Source organism: Seriola aureovittata, chromosome 5 (assembly GCF_021018895.1).
Source record: "Seriola aureovittata isolate HTS-2021-v1 ecotype China chromosome 5, ASM2101889v1, whole genome shotgun sequence".
Taxonomy (NCBI): domain Eukaryota; kingdom Metazoa; phylum Chordata; class Actinopteri; order Carangiformes; family Carangidae; genus Seriola; species Seriola aureovittata.
This window is the reverse complement of record NC_079368.1, coordinates 11,489,439-11,512,601: the sequence shown is the minus strand read 5'-3', so window position 1 is coordinate 11,512,601 and position 23,163 is coordinate 11,489,439. Positions and strand designations below refer to the sequence as shown.

Sequence of the window (23,163 nt, the reverse complement as noted above, 5' to 3'; positions counted from 1 at the left end):
CCCAATTCTTAGAAAAGAACCTCGGTGTCAACGGAGCTGAAGAGTGGCCCATCTTCAGTCAGTCGACCTCGGGTCACATTGAGGGCGATGACTCCAGCAGATTCTGGTACTGCCATGATAGAGTGAGAGAACCGCAGTGGGCTGTCATTACGCCGGATTCTCAGCTGGACACTGCTGGCGTTGGGCCTGAGGAGGGCTCCTCCTGCCACACCCGTTAGCCTGACTGAAAACACCTCATCATCTTCTGGGATCTGGTCAACAGGGAAAGAGAAGCACACTCACATACATATACTCTCGATTTAAGATCATCTTTTTACGCATTTCTCAAATATGTCATCCTTCCAACTTTTGTCAGTCAAATAATCAAACTGGCAAAGTCTGTGGATAAACAGATGGAAACAACTTATTCCATATACAGTATGTGACATATGGGTGGTTTAAATGTACAGTGATGTACTGTTCAATACCTGGTCATCCTTGATGAGGATACTGAAGTGCACTACAGCCTGTCCCACAGGGATGGTTATGTTCCCTCTGTCTGGACTGAGATCCTCAATGGCAGGGTTGGGACCTTCAGAGATCTGAACAGGAGGAGTCCCAGTGAAGGCACACACATGTACTGTACTGTATGTGGACTTTCATTAATCATTTAGATATTGCATAAAAATAATGGAATTATTACCATGAAACTGCACATAATCATATAATTACATGTTCCAATTTGGCTCTAAATTCTGCAACCTCTATTTTTAGCCAGTGTGATAAACATTCAACAGTACACTAAGTACCGTGTCAGTGTTATGTTGGTTTTATGAACATTGCCCTCTCACCTCAAAATTCACAGTCACAGTCCCATATGTTCCCTTCTCTCTAATTAGGGTGAAAGGCACATAATGGTTCCTTCTTCGGGGTTCATCAACTACGATCTCTTCAGTCTGAGATGAAGAAGGTGAGAGAGACAGAACACACAAACAGAACCCCAGTCAGTTCAGTTTAATCTGCTTTAATACAGTCTCTTCTAATTAGAATCAACCAAATTAAGAAACAAAGCAAAATGTCACTTTTGAAACGGGCAGTACAAGTGAGCTGAAGGAAGGAAGGAACGCAAAATAATGCTACAGTTATTACTATTAATTTAGTACATAAAAACACAACTAACATAAACACCTTCCCTGAGGCCAGGAGCTCTTTATTGATTCTAAGTAGGCCAAATCATTATCCTGCATATGAGACCATCTGGGGGTGGTAGGACAAACAGTTCCCAACATACCACAGCTACCATGGAAACACTATAAACTCCCACTGATAAGTTAATCCAGGGAGTGTTGTAGTTTTGATTGCCCCTGGAAACCCACGACCACTAGATGGTCACTTCTCCAACAAGCACGATACCGACATGACTGAGCTCCTCTCTGCAGTAGTGGGTCCAAATTACTCCACCTGAAAATCCTTCCTTTGTCCTACAATTTATTAACATCACTGGGCTCCATTTTCATAAGTATGGTCACAAAAGCAAATGGATGTTCATATTCAACTTATACTCTTTAATAAAGGGTCAAGAGAAGAGTCCTGGCAGGTTTTCTTGTTCTAAAAAGTTACAATTACTTTGATTGATTCTGTCGGCTTCTTTTACTCAAAATAATCTGCATAAATTAAAGAACAAATCCTCATAGATTCAGTTTCCATCTAGTTTGGCCTTGTTACTGATTGTCCTTTCTTTCTTATTGTGCCTGCAAATAAAACTGTGAGCTGTGATGATAATCGTGGTAGTTACATAATGATACTAACTTGACTAACTTTAATAAAGTGATGTATACTGAATTAATCATAGCAAGAAATTTGAAGTGATCGGCTGAAATGGATTAATCATGATGAACAAATGAAGACAAGGAGGGGTTTCTTACTGAGTTGAAGGCAATGATTCCAAAGGCATTGTCATTGGACAGGATGGTGATGGTTGCCTTGTTTGGTGTCCCCAGTGTCACGCCATTAGAGGAACTCTGGAAAGTGAAAAGAACTAGAATAGTTAGATAAAACCACACTAAATATACAGTATGTATCTCAACACATCTTAACCTCCCCCGACACTCATGCTCATGTGAAAAAGCAGAACGCCTGCCTTATTCACTGTCTTCACTTCATTCTTGTGCTCCCACTGAGAGGCCCTGGTGAGAACGCACAAAGACAGGAAGTACTGGTCTCAGCCCAGTTGATATGTCAGGTTAGCTCACAGTGGGATACCTCTTCGGGACTTGTGCTTTGCTCGGTGAATCGGCACTAAGACCTAACAAACTTAACGTCTCAGTGTGATTAAAATCACACAGCAACTCCACAGGGCTTACACTGAGTTTTTAACAACCTGTGATCTGTGCGAAGAGGGTTTTCCTTTTTCTGAACCCTGTTAAAGAGAAAGACCACAGCCTTGTTATTTGGTGTAACTTTCCAAGGTTTCCATTAGTGAGCTTACCAATGTTTTCACAAGCATCTAATGGACCAACTCTGCTGACAACCACCATGTCTGAGCTCAAGTGCACAGGCTTCCACCAAAACTGCCAAAATCCCTTTGTAACGTACAACAGTGTTCTATCTAATCGACTATGTGAATCCTGACAGAGCATGGTAAAGTCTATAGCAAAGCCACTGCATATGTGTGTGTGTGTGTGTGTGTGTGTGTGTGTGTGCAGGTTAAAATGAGAGCAAGCAAAGGAGAAACAAGAAAGTGCTTAGGCCTCTTGCATTCATCCCTCTATTCAAACAGGGCTTTTTCGCAGCTGTAACAGAGCTTTCTTTCCGCTACTGAGCTCTTGTAGCGGTCAGCTCACAGACACAGAATCCACACGCTTTCACAAAGCCAAGCCACTGGCCAGGCCAGGAGTCTGAAAACACACATGCACATGTCTGCTGAACTACATAAACATACTCAGCAATACAGTGATTCACGCACACAAATTAGCTAATTAAAAACAGCTTTGTTACACACATGTAGCACTACATAATATGCTACAATAAACTGTCTGTATCTGCTTTCTGTTCCTGCACAGTGTTGGTAGGCTGCACCTGCTCTGGTCCACCACAATTCTACACTAGTTACTATATAACAAGTCTTTTCTTACTCATTTCTTACAAAGCTGGTACAATACATTCTATTGAAACAGATTTTACAGATTCAGCTGTCATAAATGATAGATGTACCCTGATCAACCCTTTATTTTTACTTGTGCTTGATCTATGACACCCCTGGATGCCACCCTTTGTAGTGCACATTTATCCTCCAGACACTCCTGCAGTAAACTGATAGGGTAGCATTTGGCCAAAAGCTTTGTCTCGGCTGTAGTGTAAACAGAAGGGCTAAGTGGGCCTCATGTGGTCTTTCACTCTCGTAGCACGCTAAATACGGGATTGTGCAACTGGATTTTAACCAGATGTCACAAAAATGCAGAATCTGATTGAAAGTGTTGTGAAGAAAGTAAGTCTTGCTGACAGCTTTTCAGACTTGTTTCTGTTTTGTAAATATATACAATCAGTGATTCACAATGACCTTTGTCTTAGGTCTTTTAGTGCGGGATAATACAGGCAGACAGCAAGACCAGACCCCCCTAGCTCATCAATCACACTTGACAGCTAAAGGTTATATGAAACCATGGAGATAGTCTCTAGGTGTAAAGCATCCTGGGCTGTGATGGTAATTCTTTTGACAAGGATTTACAGTGTGTACCAATTAAAGATCATTTTCAGATCACAAACTTCAAAATATTTACGTCCTATGCGAGACTATGCACTATAGAAAAAACTTAACATGCTAAAAAAGCAATCATTGCAAATCATCTGTCCATTTTTGCAAGTTTCACTAATGATTTGATGCGTTTGGTTGTCAGCAAAAAAGTTTCAAAATGCATGAAAAGATGTTACTGCACTTTCCAATACATCCCTTCATTGTAAAAGACTGCGCTTTCATCTATTATAGCGTGTCAGTTGCAATGGCGAACCACACAACATATATAGAATTGAAATCCACAGAACGGACATGCCCATCGAAGTCAATGGGAACAGTGAATGAGAGAATTACTTTAATCTAATGTGTGGTGAGGCAGTGGCTGTCAGAGTTAGTTTCTTTTCACAAAGGTGTCTTTTAGTGGGGAACCTCACAACATTTGGCCCCACCCACGCTAGTTGTGGAAAAGTCCTACGGAGCACACACATCAAAGGCCCTGCAGCTCAGAGCCTCCCAGGGCTTACTATGTAACGCCCCCACTCCCTATCCCTTAGTTGCTGGGGTTAGGGTTTAAGATGGTCAGGGGCAGAAGTAGAACAGTGGTACTTTGTGGAAAGAATTTGCAGCTCCAGAGAGGAAAGAGGGAGGAAGAGGGAGTCATCATGAATCCACAAACAGATATTTGGCACACATACACGCACACATATAAACACACAAACAATGGGTCTTTACCTGTAGTTTAAGGTTGAAGGTGAATGTCTCATCGGCTTCAGGCAAGTCATCATCTTTCACAGCAATGAAGATAGTCTTACTGGACTCAGTGGACAGCAGAAAGGCTGCAGCATTAATGGCTTCAAAGTCCCCTGTGTCGACTCCTTCTAGCTGGGAGAAATAAGGAAGCATAAAATTGTATGAAACTAAATATTTCACTAAAGTAAGATGCCTGCTTCTTTGTATATTTCCTGCTTGTTTGAGATACTGTCTGCATTTATTTGAACGTGTAAAATGGCGTGAAACTGGGCACAAAAGAGATGGAGACAACTTGGCACAATGCACCGAAGATGAACTTGAATCCAGGGTGTTGCAGGCACATGATTTGTTTCTTAGAAAACAAAGTCAATGGGATAACTCAGGCTTGATGTTTTTGCCTGTTTCAGCTCTTTCCACCAGAAAATTTATTGTGCTCCTGTCTCTTTCTTTCCTTTTCAACGGGTGCCTTTATCTGCTTGATCTTGATTTTCCATGCACTTCTGTCTATGCCCATTCATTTCCTGTGAGGAAGACTGATATTACAGTATTTCATTAACTCACGAGGCGGCCCAGGTATAATAGCTGTTGTAAGAAAAAGTATGGTAAAGATATCAAGAAGCATAGGAAACCCCCCAAACCACACTTCTACCGCATGGCCAGCTCGCCTTTCCAGACACCAACTGTGAGCAGCTGACACCGGCCCCTATGTGGAGGACATAAAGCTACAATCTGTGATTTCCAAGACAGTTTATTTAGATACACTAGGTGTTCGATGTCTCTGCCACTGTTTGCCACAGAAAAAAGATCACTGATTCTCCCCTCCACTGAACATTACATGATGTAGTATGTGATGTATCATGGTGCTGGGTGGCTCCTTTTGGATACAGACATAATATCGTGGGTGATTTGAAAGGTTGATGAGAACTGATGACAAGACAATATATTATCAATGATGACCTACCAGAACCAAAGCCGTCACATTGACCGGGTCTCCCACTCTCTCCACAACCAGCCGGACCACAGCTGTGCTGCTCTCGTTGACGACAAAGTGAGTCTGCCCCAGGAACCGCAGTGTGGCTGACTCAGACGTAGTGCCAGGGATGGACAGAGCCAGAATCAACCCAGCTAGCAGGAGGACAGGGAGCATTCCTACGAAAAGGCGGGAGCATATGGAGGAAATATTAAAAAATGATGAAGGAAAGATAGACAAATACACATATTAAAATAAAGCAGTGGTCAATGTGATTATGACTTGAGGAGTTTTACCAATTCACTTCGATCCTAACAAAGCTACAGAAAGTTAATTTCTAGTAAATTGGGTGCACACATAAATGCACTCCAGATTCAGAGTTTTAGAGATCCCTGTTTCAAGTTTTCAGAACAAAAGCTCTCACTTCTCTCAGGCTATTTCTTAAGTAAATCTTTCTGCTTCACTTACACCACAATCGTTTAGATGGATGGTAGCAAGTATCCAACCCTCTAACCTCCTAACCCCCTACTCCATAACAGAGGGGTGGTCCCTTTCACATCCATTGACCCAGATGCTGCACTTCCTTCCTAACAAAGCTACAGAAAGTTGATTTCTAGTTAATTCGGTGCACACATAAATGCACTCCAGATTTAGAGTTTTAGAGATCTGTTCAAATACTCTATAACTACTGCTCCTCACCTCCAGGAAAATCAATTGACTTTTCAGAAAAACTAATTCAGTCTACACAGAAGAACTCACATAAAAGAGACCTTTGTGATACAGTATCAAGACTAAAGATTACAACACAACAAAACAATCATAAAGTTGGTCTATGAGTAGACATGGTGGGTATGCTCCTTCCAATTTCATTTCATGTCCCATATTCTTTACATTACTGGATGCTGATATTTAAATAAAAATACATACAGTTAGTTATAGATTAAAACTAATATAATCCACAGACAACATTTAGTAGCCAGATGTTCAGAAGGCCTGACTTTTGAAAATGTGCAGCCACGCTGGCTGGCAGGCTCACGGGTCATTGTGGTCTAAGTGATTCATAACATTATTCCGTAATTCCAACGGCTGTTGTCCTCATGTTGTCATAACTGCTAAAGCAGTTGTTGTTGAGTTTATTCTTCTTTACCACATGAATTTAGTGTTATACCAGAATAAATGTGATCAATCAAAGTACTTTCAGTATTTCAGCATGCAGCTTAAGACCGTCTTCTGTGCAATTCTGCACTGCCAACACTGTCTCTCTCTCTCTTCTCCTCTCTCTGATGACCTTTTCTGCTCTCCTGCTTCCTCCAATCATCCTCACTTTTCCTCACAATTTGTCTCCTCTAAACCTCTCTGTCCTCCACTTCTCTTATCCTCTCTACTTGTCTCCTCTGCTGTCTTCACCTCTCCTCTCCTCCATCCTGCTCAGCTCTCTCACCCAGAATAATCCTAAAACTGGATGGAGCGGCTGAGACAGTTGTCATGGTTAGCACAACAAAACAACACAGCATGACAAGTGGGGTGGAGCCAGCTTAAAGTTAAATTGTGGCCACTCTGTCCTTCCTTTCCCTCCCAGCTGCCTTTTACCCATCCCATTCATGATCTGCACCACAGAGCCTTGCCAAGACTATGAACACGTAAGGTCTTTTAAAAAAATATTTGCTCTTAATTACAAGGTTGAAAAAGAACATCAGCAGCTACGGTGGATGAAGTCATGCTGTTTGGTTCTGTTTTCATTCGCAGAAATCATTTAGGAAAGTTGGACATTGAAAATATCCCATTTTTCATATGTTCCATTACTGTTATATCAATCTGAGTTATTCTCAGTATTGGCGAGTGTTTAAATAGCAACCATCCATCAATCAGTTTGACAGTTTAGAGAGGAGAATAAGACACTGTATCAGCATTAGAAGTCATTGGTTGACAGATACAGTCAGAGTCAGTTGATGCAGATCTGATGGATGATGGTGACAGACAGACATCATATGCGTTTGTGTGAGAGTTTGTGTTATGTCAAGGGGCTCGTGTGTATGTGTGTGTGTATGTGTGTGTGTGTGTGTGTGTGTGTGTGGTGTGTGTGTGTGTGTGTGTGTGTGTGTGTGTGTGTGTGCGTGTGTGTGTGCGTGTTTCACAGAAATGCCAGAGAGATTGCTGGGAAATCCATCAAAAAAGGATTTAGAGCTGGTGGGTAGCAGGGCTGGACAGTGCGGAACAGAGGGTGGGACTAAGGGAGAAGAGAGGTGAGTGTGTCGCTGGACAATGTGGGGCCAAGGTTGAATAAATCCTGTTATTCGCCCTGCTCCCTCTCCTGGGGTTGGGAACTTCCTGAATCACTGACTGAGAGCTTGAGTGAAAAGCTATAAAGCCTCTTTCTCGCACCATCTCACTGTCACTGCCGTACACAGTATTAGACTACACTAGTGTCTAGTCGACACTAATGGGTAATAGTGCACCTGAGGGTACATGGCATGGCAATGGCAATACTTTATTCACCACAGCATGCAAACTTTCTTAAAAATCATCACAATTTTATCATGTAGAATGGAACATTTTTGTCATTTAATCTCAGTTTCTCATTGTCATCCCTGCTTCAAGTTTTCAGAACAAAAGCTCTCACTTCTCTCAGGCTATTTCTTCAGAAAATCTTTGTGCTCCAAAACCTCACTCCCTAACTTTCAAATGATTCCCTAACTTCACTTAGACCTAAACCACAATCTTTTAGATGGATGGTAGCAAGTATCCAACCCTCTAACCTCCTAACCCCCTACTCCATAACAGAGGGGTGGTCCCTTTCGCATCCATTGACCCAGATGCTGCACTTCCTTCAAAGGGTTTCATACAAAGCAGATGCTGTGTGGATGGCACAGGTCTGTTTTATAAGAGGCAAGGCAAGTTTTTGTGCTGGCATCATGCATTGAGCCAACCCTGACCCCAGGGGTTACAGGGAGACCAAGAATCTGTCTGTCACAGCAAAAGGCGGCATGGAGTGCCTGGCGCAGACCTCTGACATTGATAAGGCTGGGAGTCAGAGTCCATGTCGAGAGGTGCAAAGACACAGTCGCATACGTGCGCGTGCGTACACACACACACACACACACACACACACACATACACACACATACACATTCAGCATATACATCCAAAGTGCAAGGTCTCAATGCTCAGCTAGACAGCTGGGTGACAGGCCAGGACACTGGAGAGCTCTGAAATGCATGAAAACACACTGTCCATCACAAATATCCTGGGCCAAGGGAACAGAAAATGATGGCTGGGGCCAGTACTCTGGGACCTGGCGCCCTAACAAGCCACAGACAACACCACAACTGAAGAGTCCTCACATTCTGAACATCCAAAACTGCTTTTATTGACTTATTCTGTGATTCCAACCTCAGTCAGCTGACTTTTCTTTTATATTGCTTTACTTTATTTTACAAAGAAGCCAATAAATACGTATTACCCACTGTATTGGCTAATGTGATGCACATCATTACAGTCATCCACAACAAAACAATAATGCATTGTCAAATCTTCTCTTTAATTAGTCATCAAGCTCAAACGAAAATTAACCTTTGGTCTGGAACAATCCTGAATCATTCTTCACAAACAATAAGGTGCAAATTCCTAAGGCTGTAGTTTAAATCGGATTATTATCTAGTTAAGTCTTGACCTTGAACCTGCTTTCACCAAAACTGTTTTTGTCCGATACATAATACTTCCAGCCAACTTCTCTCTTCTTTTCAGTATGCAGAGTCATTTAGAATTATGGTTCTCTTGCACAAGCAGACTTTGTGCGTGCCAGGAAAATTTCTAAGCGCTGGGCATTGAGCTACAACTGTGTCTTTAAGTCCATTCATTTCGCCAGCTAAGCTCAGATCAAAGGTAAAGGCAACAATGCATAGGCAACACACACACATACACACATGCAAACGCACGTATGGTACATGTAGAGTATCCCAGCAGTATCCACTTGCAATTACTCACTCCCTTTATATCTGTTGCTGTGCTGCTGCGAATCTTATCACTTTTTGGGAGACAAACTGGTTTTCCTGTATCTCTGTGATGGATAGCTCACCACCAGACGTGATAAGCACCACAGGCAGTCACAGTGATAATATCATGGTTGGTCGGTGGTGGTTTGACCCCATCACCTGTCAGTCTTTCTTAAAGCAGTCTACTGGTGTTAGCAGCCTGGTTCACACAAACTGTTACATTGGATCCCGTGCAGACACGCCACACACACACTCACACATACATACGCACTCACTCACTCACTCACTCACTCACTCACTCACTCACTCACTCACTCAGTGATCTATTGGATATCCCTGTCAGAGGTGCTGAGGAGGTGTCTGGTTGCAGGGCTGCTCCTGGGGTCAGTGCACGCTGCTGATGCCTCTAGGGTTTCTCCTGACAGTGGCCTCTGTGCCGTAATCTTTAGCATCAATTATTCACTGCAGGCCTGAGACTTCACAGTCGGAGGATGGTAGTAAGCGTGACACTGCAGGATTCACGGAATTGAACGTGCCATGTGCCGGCTAGCGGTGAGTCAGGTGATTGGGTAGTCGACGTAAGTTAACGCTATCACAAATGTGTCAGGTTTGACAGTGAGTGAGTCAAATTTTCTCTTTAACTAGGAAATATACTGTATCTCAATTTTTTGTCTTATTAAATACAATATCTGTCATCCTGTTTTGCCACTGGGAGAGTGGTTTCAATGAGAATACTCAGTACTTGAAGCTTTAAAAGTAGAAAGCAATAATCTTTCTTTCTTTCTTTAGAGGGTGAGTGGGATAATAGTCTATAGAGTTTTAATCAAGGGCTTTCCCATGCGGCATCCCTGCCCTGAGGCTTCCCTGGTCCTGAGACGCCCTTGGTAAAGAGCATGTGGTTATATCTGGCAGTACAGAACGTGATCTCCAGTTGTCTGACACTGGGAGGCCCGCAGTGGGATCTCATTCATCAATCTTACAGCTCTGGTCGGTGATCTGGAGTCAGTCTGGCCACAGACAGAAACTGCTCTGTCATTAACATCAACTAATATAACAGTGTTCCTGGAATGTTTGTGTGTCTCCTCAGTACAAATTCACACTAAAAAGCGACCACGCAAACTGACAGAGACACAGATAAGTACACAGCAACACACGCACAGACAGATGGTGTGGTAGGCAGAAAGGCATACAGAAAGGGGTGATAATGAGCCTTCAAGTACATCAGTCTGTATTTATGTAGAATGTAAGGGATCACTGCTAAGCCAATCCTATAGGGTTGCAAACACACTGGAAAATGGAAGTGCCCTGTGGTTGGATGGCCGGGTTATTATTCAGAGGTCAGACTAAATATGAAAAATGCCTAATCTGAGCAGGCAGGGGCAGAGTTCGCTCAAAATATATTGCAAGGAATTTCTAAATGCCCTTGATAATTAAAAAAAAAATCCAATAAAATGAAATCTAATAATAATACTATTGTGTCATTAAATACATATAAACAAAAATGTTTTTCACTTCACAGAATGGCTGCTGTATTAGCTCAGTTTATATTTATCTCAGGCTATGTGTTTGGCCCAAAACCACAGTGCCTCCTTTGCTCTGTTTATTGGATTGTTTTCTGTTTGAGCTGCACTCCATGCTAAGCAATGCCACCAGCCGAATGTGAGTCGAGCCCTACCTCAGAAACCACCCACCGTCCATTCTCAGCCCGACATAGCCGCGGCTGCCATACCCGGTCAACTCACAAAAGCCCATAATTGCACTTCACATGTAGTTTCTGCCTCTGGTATTTTTAGATCAGTGAATGTTCTCGCCATACAGAGAAGTTGAGGAGAAGAAATTAAGAAACTTAATAAGCGAGTAGAGCTAAAACATACATCATTAAATCTGACAAAAACTCTGTGTTACTCACTGGGCTTATTTTGGAGAGCTCTAGCCGAAAAACAGAATTCTGTTTATTCTGAGGGGAAAAACAGAAAACCTACCATTAGTCCAACAAGAAGTTGGAGAAAGATTTTTGGGAAATGAGGATGGCAGTGAACTGAATTGCAGCCAAATTATGCCATTCCACATAAGGGGAACTAGAAAACACTTGAATGAATACCTCTCTAAAGAAAAAAAAAAGCATGAGGTCAGCCTTCCAGCTATTGTCAGACGATACTTTTCAGACCAGGCATTTCTCCTTCAGGGGCAAGAGGCTGCCAATCAAGTGTGCATTTTACTGTGAAAAAAGAAACAGAGAGAGAGAGGTATTGTCCACACAGCCGTGGTCGGCTGCTCTTAAGTTGAGCCAATGGCATCTCGCATCCCTAACTAAAAACAAGAGTTTTTTTCTTCGAACTAGTGGGAAAGAAGGAATATAGAAAAAGGAAAGTGGTTCCAATTGAGTAGGAACCAGTGCATGAGCAATTTAGAGCGTCTTCCAGTTTGAGCATTGGCTGACTGATTAGTTTGTATGACACACAGTGATGGAGGCAGACAGAAAAGCACTTTCAGGGGATTAAACAAGGTTGTGCTCTCCACAGCCTTGTAGACCAAAGGGCCAAATGAGAAAGGGTATTACTTCATTGCATGTAACTGGTTGGGCCTGGATGAAATGCTAATTGCATTTCAAAAGAGTTCCCAAAACAGAGAGACAACCCAGAACGGGGAGTATTTTCATTGGAGACGAAGTGGGACTTTACGATTCACTGACCAGCACACAATTTTAAGGAGCAGGCTTTTGTTCACTCATGCTCCTTTTTGTGTTTTGTGTGCATTTCTAACATTGCCACAGTTCTCTATTCTTTTGTTTCTCCCACTTTTTGGCATGCCAGCCTCCTCTCCAACAGAATCCAAACCATCCTATTCAGACTCTCTCCTTTTCTCTCGGCTCTACTCTATCACTCCTAAACAAGGACACGCATGGCACACACATCCTTGGTACAGTAGGTGTGGGAGAGCCCTTCTTTCAGGCCTTTACAGCACTGGAAAACTAAGGGCCAGATGGCGGGATTGAGGAGGAAGCAAATCCCTGAACAAGAGTGGTCACCAGATCCTGATTATCATAGAGAAAAATATAACAAGAACTATTTAAAAAGCTGCTCATTGCTTACATCAAGCTGGTCATCTAGTTTGTTGTCTGACTGATTCAGAACCAGCCATTCACACAACTGTTTGTTACGGAACAGTGAATGTGCGATTGAGCAGTTATAGGTGTGTACACATTGTTAGCGTACATGTGTGGCTCCTGTTGCATGCTTTACAAAAAGACACTGATCAAACTCAAAGGTATCTTATCTTATATTAATTGACATTTCGATCCAATGTAAAACATTTCTCTTCTGCGGGGTTTCACACAAAGTTGCAGGATGTGTTTCCTATTTCCTACCAAGTGATGCTAATCTCTTGAGATGTTTTGCTCAAAAAGATATAGACGAGTCTACGTAGGCATCGAGAGAAAGTGGATGAATACATCTTTTTACAACAATAAACACACCCTGCCACATCGCAGCCATGCTCGGATCAACCCCCCCCCCCCCCCCCCCCCCCCCGACCTCCTTGAGGAATTCTTCTGCCATGACCAACTACAGTACAATGAGGGAAGTGAGCGATAAACAGAGAAAGACATGAAAAGAAAGAAAGCTGGGCTGGTTTAAAGGACAGGGTAGAGGGGGTTGGTGACCTACATCACCAGGTTTATGTTTTAAATAGGCACCCTGACACTTTTTTTTCTCTCCCACTCTTTCTCATTCTATCTCTCTCACACACACATACACACAAAGAACCTAGTGAGAGGCAAAGGGAGTACTAACAAAGAAGGAAGGGTATAGGGATGGATAGCCATGATGTCCTTCCAGCATAACCCACTCAACCTGTCTAAATTAAGACAAGAAGCAGGGGGCACTATGGGATGTGTTCCACGTGGCTCCCTCAAAAACATCCAGGCACGGGGGTAAAACTCAAGGATTTATGTCCAGACAGAGGGACCCATGTAGGGGTCTGTGCATTTAAGCAACGGGGTCGGTGAAAAACAACCAGAGAGTGTGTTCATTTATCAAATTAGGCTGTGGAGCAGGTTTATGGGGGTTTATGGGGATAATAAGCCATTCAAAAAAAAAAAACAAAAAAAACCAAAAAAAATTCATGCTTTAAACAGTCCTTGAAACTAAATTTAATTTGTACAGAGTCTAGCCAAACTAATGTGAACCAGAGGAAACAGTGTTCCTGAAAGAAACTTTACTTTTCTTTATGTTTTGATATCTGAGAAAAGGATGTTGCTCTGTGTGCCTCCTGCACAGATTTTTCATGCAGTTTGCAGTTTGATATGAAACATAGCTGATTTAGTTTAACTGGATTTAAATGCTATTGCCATAGAATATAATGAGCATATTACAGAAATATTACATATTAACTTTACTATCTTTTATGCAGTGTTTTAATTGAAAATACTTTATTATTGTTGGATGTAGTAGATGAACCAGTAGCGTACAGTTGGTTGGAGAGGCTCTACGGCTGACCTATCTGAGGCCACTGGCTTTTCTGACATCACAAGAGGTCAGAGTTCAAGTTTATTAGTCCATTGGAGATGCTGTGCAGATGTAGGAGGGCTCCTCATTGCCTCTGCAGAGCGTGAGATATAACAATAAGTATGCGTATGTGTACGTGTGTGTGTGTGTGTGTGTGTGTGTGTGTGTGTGTGTGTGTATGTGTATGTGTATGTATGAGTGTGTGATTATGAGAGTTGACAGCGAGGTCATGGCCGAGGGTTCACTGCAGCAACCGTACAAGAATCCTCTCACCGGGAACAATATGCGGTTGGTCAGGCCCACTAAAGAGACCTCAGGATTGTTGGCCACTGCTGTCGGCCCACCACTTTCCTGTCCCTCTGCTCCAAGGACAACAACTACTAAAACATGATACTGTCTCCTGTGCGTAAGCATGAACTGTCAAATGATTTCTGAAAACAAAGTATTCAAATCCCAGAGAACATTATAAGAGAGTTCTTTATGACTTGAATTTGTCCATTCACTAAATCTAAAATCAACTTCACCAGGGTTGCAGACATGGCGGCATCAGACATGATCATCCCATTCAACAACAGAATGATGTGCATACGCGACCATAGGTCCTGTGTTATTAGATTATTTGGCACTGGAAATATAGTGAATGTTCATTAGAAATTAGCAAAACTAAAAACATCATCATTTTCAATTCTATTAGTCGTATATCACTTTATTTTATCTCGTGTTGCTGTTAGTAATTTTCCTGTATTTGTATTTTCTTCTTTGACCCTATGGCACGCTCCCAGTCTCGTCAATGTCTCCTCGTGAAGTTGAGAGCCTTAATTATACTGTCTGCCCACAGCAGTGCCTTTTTTCCCCACATTGGCCAAATATCACATAATCGAGAAGCAATACACTGAAATGACACACACAACACTGAAAGAGAAGGCTTCAAACTCTTCAAATCTCTAAATCTCAGAAAATTAATCTAATAGAAAACAGTTTCAATGTACAGGCATGGAAAACAGCTTAAAACCAAAAAGCACCAAAAACTCATGACTACATGTGCAAATATTTTTGTTCTGTGTTCAAGTTCGCCTCATGCTTATTTTTCCCCAATAATATTGTAGTGAATATAAAAAGCATGGGAAAACCCCTCTGCTCCTCAGCTGTGTTTGGACAAATGCGCGGCTAAGAATCTATTGCTCTAAAAAATGTCTTTGGAATTTGAATTCGGATTGATGTTCAAAAAATATTAACACCTATGGTTCATAAACTCAAATAAGCTTTCAGTGAGTCCAGTCAATTCCAAATATTGTGCCAAAGAGGCAAGTTTGTGGTCTGCATCTGGGCTGTCTTGCACCAAAGGATTTTGAATTGCTCTACTGTGTGCTACTTGTGAGGCAAATGGTAATTTGAAAGAGAAGTGGGGAAGTAGGCGCAACATTTTATCCTCTCAAGGTGTGGAAATGAAAACCAGACCATAACTAATAAGAGACGTAGTAGGCAATTGCGCTGTTTTTCTCTTCCTACATCATGAAAAAACGCAAATGCAGAACACTCACTGAGGAGAAGACAACTACAACCTTTTGTGTTTAGTTTCCTCGTAATAAAATGTGCTCTATAAAAAAACATGAACGTGATAAGATGCAGACCACATGCAATAAAATGAGCAAAAGGCTTGTGTTTCAATATAACTAGTGCAGATATGTCTAAGAGGCAAATATGAAACTATTGTGGATCACAAAGAGGATATCTTTATGTAGAGAGAATAGCTATCAAGCCATGCAAAGGTCTATTTCAACTTTTCAAATGTCCTTCATTCCACAGATAAAGACATAAGTTACAACTCTTGCCCCCAACAGTGACGCTCCGCGCGCAGAGGTGGGCACAGCCTGTTGCAGGGCGGTGAAGTGTGTAGAGGGCTATGTCCTCGTCTACTATTTCCCTCTATCCCCACACACGGAGAATGCAAGTCCTCTCATCAATCTCATCCCGTCTGCAATGTGCAACACTTCAGCACCTTTCATCAGTGAACAAGCTCTGTTTATGGCACTGTCCCCTTTTGTACTGTGTAGCCATTAGGGGGGGTGAGACAGAAGGGGAGAGAGGCAGGCAGTAAAACAGTTTCCGCCCAGTGAATCACATTCAGACCCTCACACACAGGCGACTGGGGGCTGACCCCTGCCAGGCGATGACATAAACACTGACAAACAAAGGGCCTGGGCTCTGAGCAAGTGAGGATCTTAGAGGATCCAAATCTACAAAAACAGACTGACCGTGACATGTGGGTTTGTGATGATGGAAACAGAGATTGAAGGATAGAGGAAAGAAAATTGTGAGCGTTTCATGGCAGGTTTTGCTGCTTCTTTGCAAACAAAGAGGGATGACTGTAATTCTTCAACTGATTGAATAATTTATCCATTCATACAAAGATACATTTCAGAAACAGTGAAGAGTGAAGGCTGGCGCTGAGGAGGAGCAGGTGTAAGTGCTGAATGGATACAGAAGCAGCTCCCTCCCTTCCTCCCCAGTGAGAAAAAGGATTTTCCTCTGCTGAGGCACCACAGAGGAGGCAACAAAAGAGATTTGCAAGGGACGCACCAAGATGACATCATGTCAAATCAATTAGAGATAAGGTGGACGTATTTAATTATTCAAGGACAGAAAAACCCCACCCCATCAACTGGTGTAAATTATGGAGCCTGGACATATGCGTAAAATACGCAAAGAAGCAGCAGCAGCAGCAGCACAATGAGGCTACAGGCACCACTCGTTTATTTAACAGTATCAGCACATGTGCGCAACTCAAAGTGTGCCAAGATTACTTATGGCCCGAGTAAGCCTATAGATTAGTCAACGGAGCCTTTATGAGAGGGTCTCCAGCTCACCATGTGTGGCAGTTCCCCCTGAATTGTTGTTGTATTTCAGTGGGAGAGAGAAAACCCACACAAAGCGCAGTAATCACACTGGAGATCCTGAATGTAACCATGGAAGCGTTTGTCTCCGTCCTCAATGGGCTACCATTCATTTACTGATTGCGCTGAATCAATATTTAGGCTTTTCAATTTTATTAGCTGCTCCAAGGGGGATTTTTGGCACAGTGCAAAAAGAAATTAGCAGTGGCCAACCACTTTTAATCGTTTTCTTATAGTGTTATACAATATGTCTGCTTGAGCTGTCTGGCATAATTGATGACGAGTATCGCTACTCATTTGTTTCCTTTATTCCCCACACTATTAATCTAACACTGGCAAAACAGTCTGCAATCACCAATCATTACTGACTCACCTACTGAAAAATAAATCTAAGACGTTTGAATTGTCTACGAGACAGTATAACCATGTGTCACAAAGCGATATCATCGCACCATCAAGTCTTTCTATGAAATTAATCCACTATAAAGTTTTGCTGGTCGCCACACATCCTTACTATTGGCTTACTCACAATGACAAACAGAAACATCTTTGAAAGGAGACATAAAATAAATCATTTCAACTTACCTGACACCTTGCTTGGCCTCTCTGTCCAAGATAAATTGCTACAAAATCTTTATTGGTGAGGATAACATCGATAAACGCTCCCAGGGTCTTCAGCTCCTCCTCTTCTCAAACAGCAGCCAAGTACCGCATCATTTTGTAGTGCTTAATAAAAACCTACTGAAATCTGTTATTCCTTCGGCAGCTTTCGGTTCCCGGTGAACAACATGGGATGAAGCGCGTATGTCATCTAACGGTACTGAAGCCGGGAGAAATAACAGAGACGGAGCGGTTCCCCGTCTCTTCAGGACCTTCTCCTCTCTCTACACACAGCTCCGGGCTCCTGCAGCCATGTGAGACCTAGTGCTACTGTACACACGACTCACCGTCCCAACAGAAAAGATTAGTTTGCAGTTCTTCAGTGACTGCAGCTCGTCTCCCGGTCGATGCCTAATGAGACAAGATGTTTTAATCCCATTTGTCTCTTGAGGGTGCACAGTATGGTGGCGGATAGCTCCACCCTGTGAGCCAAGCAGGTATTGACCCCCCGACCAGCTGCTGTCCCTCTGCCCACTGCTGTAATCACTCCACATAAACTTTGCAGATTTGTGGTAGAGTAACTTGAAATCTGACACAATTTTGTAATTAGAATTAAAATACACGCAGTTTTACAGGAAATGCCACTTGCATCATTGTCCACATGACCGAAAATGTTCCCTGTTGATATATACATAGCTTTAAATACATCGTCGCCTACCTGTTCAGAGTGTCAATGGTAGTCTATACACATAATTTAGAGTAGAATCGATACATCTGACTATATATTTAAAATTAGTAAACTAGCTAGTTTAGTTTTAACCGTGTTGAGTTTCCCCACCATAGCCTTAATAACACGTTTATTTTGTGCACGATGGCTAGCTTGTTTTTTTTTTTAGCTTACGTTAGCTGAAATAAACTACGGGTATGAATACTGGAGTCTGAATATAGAATTAACTAGACACTAATTTCTATCCAGAATTAGTAAATGCACCGTCCATTCCTAAAAAGTGGGGATTTTTATCAGATATTAACTTGACTTTTGGCGCCATCTTGTGATTACAAATGAACGATTTGGAGTCGTCAGTGATAACGTCATTACGTAAATATTCTGTTGACGTGGCGTGAACGGTAGCAGCAACAAACCAACTACAAGGTGAGACCGAAGATAATCCTCTGGAAGTAGGATGGATATTTTTCAGGACAACTGATTGATCAATGCTCACTTTTTCAGGTAAAGGCAGTTGCTGACGACTTCCTCCAAACATATTCATCAACTTTGACCACTGACCGATAGAACTGTCCAAACCTGACTAGCCACCTAACATAGGTGGACGCTAGTTAGCACTAGCCTAGCCTGTGCTAACTAGCCGAACTGTGTACGTGCACTGTACATTACACTTCCGTCAGCACAAGACCGATATTCATTTAAGACATTGATTTGGCTGCTTAGAGAAACGAGTTGTTGAAGTTACATTGATGGTCGAAGTGGACGACGACATCGACTGGACTTTTGTGGGGTGAGCGAGACAGCGGTGTAGCATCAGTATGTTGTTTTTTACTTATAGCTAATTGCATAGTTAAATAGTTAACCTGAGCTTTTACCCACCCTGACGTTAACACTTCGCAAGCCTTGCTAGTTAATGACATCGATGTGTGCTTGATATAGGTGTCCTTATGGCTAACACCTTGGATTGCTAGCTGCTAACTTAGCTTACATCAGCGCTGGTCAGGAATATGACATTTGGTTCAAACTCGTAACTAAGAATGAAATCTGATCTTTCTGTTGCTTTTGTTATATCAAAGCTGTGGTAAAAATGGCTAGATAATGTTATCTGATAAGATGTTCCCATAGCCATGGTGGATAACGAAACTGAAATGTTATATAATCGGAGGACATTGACATCTAGAAGACTGATAAGCTCGTAGCCTCTTCCAGTATGATAAGTGACGCTATGTAGCTTTACTGTAACTTGAATGTCCTGGACAGCCATAGAGATTGGCTTGCTAAATGCCAAGAGACGTATAATTACTGTAAGTGAATTTTCCTGCTGCCTACACTTGTTAATTGCAGGTTCCAGAGAAAGAATTGCATGTTAGGTTTAGTATGGTGTCATACAATTCTAATAGGCCATCTTCTATTCACAGTCTCTTTATGTCTGTATAGTGCGATTTGTAAGTGGTCACATTGGGGATGACATGGACAGCTGTAATGGTATTAAGTGGTAGCACCTTCATAAAGAAGTCCACTGTAAACTTTTGCCTGATGCAAACTATGACTTCATAGTCACCTACATGTATGGTAAAACCTTTCATGACCCATGTTGCAGTAGTGAAGGTTTGCTTGTGTGCCTTGCATGAATGTGCCATGTCTTCAGGATAGCCCCCCAGTGTTTTAAGTTATACACTGACTCACCAAAGTAGCTAATTAGATCAAACAATGTTTTTGCTAACTTTTCTCCCAGGGTAAAGCATACCTTTTTGGTATCCCTAAAGAACATGCTGTACAAGTTTAGGATTCAGTACCCAAGTCTATCTCTGCTCTTCCCAATACAGTGAAGAAAAAATGTCCAGTAGAAGCCAGCACTATGGGTTCCAGTCAGCCACCATGGTGCAACCTGCCAATGGCGGTCATGCCTATCTGTTTGGAAACAATGGCTCAGAGAATGACCTGTCAGAGGAGGATGGGGAGAGCTATGAGCTGCGGCCTCGTGGCAGAGAGAGGCTACGGAGGAGCACTTCCAGAGAAAGGATGGACGATATTATCTACCTGACCAGAGATATCCAAGAGGGTGACACTCTGAACAGCATTGCCCTGCAGTACCATTGCTCAGTACGTATGTGCTCAGATCTGTGTGTCTGTATCTTTCATTTTCAGACAGCTTCCCTTCAGGAATGGAAGCAAATTAAGCCTTGAAAGTTCATGCAAACAGCTTCTACAGGTTCCCCAATTGTTCTTGATTACTTAGAACTCTTCTGTGTGTAAAACGGCAGTGTTGGGACAAATTCTGTGTCTACACTCTCTGATGCATTATTAGGACAATACTGTACTGCAGGAAGTAGTACTGTCTACTCAAATAATTAAGACCAGCACAGTCTCCAGACAGACTGATGCTCCAGACTGCACCGAAAGTGAAATTAAAGCAACATGAAGTGGTCTCAGATGTTTGGACCCCACTATATCACTATACATACATACACACATATATATATATATATATATATATATATACACACACACACACACACACATATATACAAAACGTTATCCAATTCTTCCAAACCTTCTGTTAACATCGAGATTCCTCCATGCCCTCACAGGTCTTTAGAGTCCTGAGGTACCCTCCAGTAACAACAGAATGTATCTCAGGATGCACAGGAGGTTTTTATTTTGACATATTTTATAGAATATTTATAGAATCAATAATTAATCTCTGTTATCTAACAGAGTACTCCAACATCAGATGTGAAGTTATTTATTTCCTGATCAAAGATACAAGAGAAAGTTTACAACATGGATATGGTTTCAGAGTAATTAAAATGTTCTTGGCGGTTAAATGATACTACGAATCAATTAATCAGTTAATGCCTGAGATTGTGGCATCAACATATCCGTGGTATATATCCAGGGTAATTGATTAACTAGAGTATGAGAGGTTAACACATTTAATCCTATAGACAGTGTTTACCAAATTAACACATTTTACTTTTTTATTTTACAGATTTTTCATGTAATATGTTGGATTGTTATTTCCAGAAGTCTATAGAAGTTTGAAGATAATCTATATTTTATGATATGCATCATTTTATCCACTGTGTTAAAAGAGGCCCATTCTAATTTAGTGGTTGTCTCATAATCCAGAATATTCATAGGACAGTAATTTGCATTTTTTGTCTGTAAACACTTTACTAAATTCATCTTTTCTATGTTCCCTAGGTGGCTGACATTAAGCGTGCCAACAACCTCTTGACAGAGCAGGACTTCTTTGCCCTGCGTTCAGTTAAGATTCCTGTGAGGCGCTTCAGCGTCCTCACTGAGACTCACAGCACTGGTCCTCTTAAATCTGCCTCCCCCTCAGGTGCCAGACGCCTTCCTCAGATCTCCCCTGTTACCTCCCTCCCTTCTGAGTCCTCCACAGACTCCTCTTCTTCTTCTACCGACAGTGTAGAAGGATTTCTCCTGGAGAAGGACAAGGACATTGAGCGGCTGGTGAAATCGACAGGCCCGTCTCGGAGCAGCCTGAATGAAGTTGTGTCCTCCTTAACGCTGCAGCAGCAGCAGCAGCAGCAGCAGCCGCTGCTAGCAGAAGTAGAGTATAAACCCGTTCAGAGAAAGGACCCTTATTATGGAGCTGACTGGGGCATGAGATGGTGGACAGCAGTGGCCATCATGCTGGTTGTTGGTATAGTCACGCCTGTGTTTTATTTGCTGTACTATGAGGTTCTAATGAAAGCTGATGTCAGCCATCATGGCATTCCTACACAAGCTCAAAGCGACATGTATCATGGATCTCACCATGACAGTAATGTGGACTCTCATGTTGGAGAACATAACCATGCAGGGGCTGGACCTGGACATAATGCTGGAAGTGTGGGTAATGGGAATCCCCAGGGACCAGGTGTGGACAAAGCAGGAGATGGTGAACACAATGGGAAAGACAAAACATAGCAAGGGATTATAACTTTACATATAACTTTTTTGCTAACTCAGAGACCTAATAAGCCTAATAAGTGGATGTTCCCATTTTTTAATAATTTTTATTGACTTAATACAATGCAATCTGTCTGACTTGGACAGTCACTCGATAGTGCTACAGTCATTTTTATAGGGTTGAGCGACTAGGAATAAGGGTGTGGCCACAATCATTTCTTGCGTCTGTCCACTTGTATTTATATGGTTTTCAACAAGGAATGTTGATGGGCTGGAAATGGGTCCACCTGTCTCCTCTATATTTGTGTCCATTTTGACAGACATGTTATAATAGGCTGAACTGATGGACAGGTTCCAGAGTTCATGTAATCAGCTAAGCCAGGAGAACTGAGGTGATGTTTTTGTTTTCAGCTGGGCTGCTGCATTCTCAGTAAGCTCAACACAAACATTGTCCAAGGAGAGCAGATCTCTCACCTGTTTCTTCAGTGATGGATCAGTGGCTACACCCTAAGATGATCAATAACTCTGTGGATGTGGTTAGAAACCACATCCACAGAGTTACTCTCAAACATAAGATGTTTATTCCAACTGTGTTTTTTGCCATGTTAGTAATTTTTCAATGCTATTTGTTGGAAAAGTATGAATGCTGCCACTGTGTTTAATACAGAATTAATTTATTTCACCACTATTGAGCATTTGTTTTTACTTACACTATCAGTATTGGGAGTTGCAGTCAAATTATGTCTCTGAAAAGCCATGAAAGTTTCCTTAATTTGAGCTTGCTTGAAGAGAAATCTTTTCTTTTTCCATTTAAAAAAAAAAAACCTCTAAGAGCATGGTGAGGAAGATGGGAAATGCACAGTATTCCCACAATGACACTCATACAGTACTTATAATTATGTGAAATTTTAGACTTTGTTATGTAGCCCTTTTATTTTCACTGTGTTCACATTTTATGACAAAGCATTTTGTGTTGTTGACAGTATGTGCCTTTCAACTTGTGGAAATGTGACACAGGCTGGAGAATAAATACATCTATTTTGAATAAATTATTGCCAGTGTACACATAGTGGCATTTCTTATTTACATAAG

At 41.9% G+C, this 23,163-nt stretch overlaps 2 protein-coding genes across 6 annotated transcripts in view; one reads left to right on the top strand and one right to left on the bottom strand.

Moving 5' to 3' along the window:
- adgrv1 (adhesion G protein-coupled receptor V1) overlaps positions 1-17,819 on the bottom strand; it is a 113,414-nt gene extending 95,595 nt beyond the window's left edge. For all 3 annotated transcript variants that reach the window (XM_056376794.1, XM_056376795.1, XM_056376796.1), the window contains exons 1-7: positions 17,409-17,819; positions 5,424-5,611; positions 4,445-4,594; positions 1,905-2,000; positions 831-935; positions 468-581; positions 21-251 (exon numbers count right to left, since the gene is read on the bottom strand). In XM_056376794.1, the coding sequence (XP_056232769.1) occupies positions 21-251; positions 468-581; positions 831-935; positions 1,905-2,000; positions 4,445-4,594; positions 5,424-5,609 (882 nt within the window). In that variant the 5' untranslated portion in view covers positions 5,610-5,611; positions 17,409-17,819. The remainder of the gene's footprint in view (positions 1-20; positions 252-467; positions 582-830; positions 936-1,904; positions 2,001-4,444; positions 4,595-5,423; positions 5,612-17,408) is intronic.
- A 725-nt stretch (positions 17,820-18,544) lies between these two features.
- Positions 18,545-23,134, top strand: lysmd3 (LysM, putative peptidoglycan-binding, domain containing 3). 3 transcript variants are annotated; one of them, XM_056375532.1, is made up of 3 exons: positions 18,545-18,654; positions 19,977-20,253; positions 21,358-23,134. In XM_056375532.1, the coding sequence occupies exons 2-3, from the start codon at positions 19,987-19,989 to the stop codon at positions 22,087-22,089; spliced, it is 999 nt and encodes a 332-aa protein (XP_056231507.1). In that variant the 5' UTR covers positions 18,545-18,654; positions 19,977-19,986; the 3' UTR covers positions 22,090-23,134. The 3 variants fall into 3 exon arrangements, with proteins under 3 accessions (XP_056231507.1, XP_056231505.1, XP_056231508.1); XM_056375530.1 differs by lacking the exon at positions 18,545-18,654 and adding an exon at positions 18,655-18,940; XM_056375533.1 differs by lacking the exon at positions 18,545-18,654 and adding an exon at positions 18,655-18,966.
- Positions 23,135-23,163: the final 29 nt, after the last annotated feature.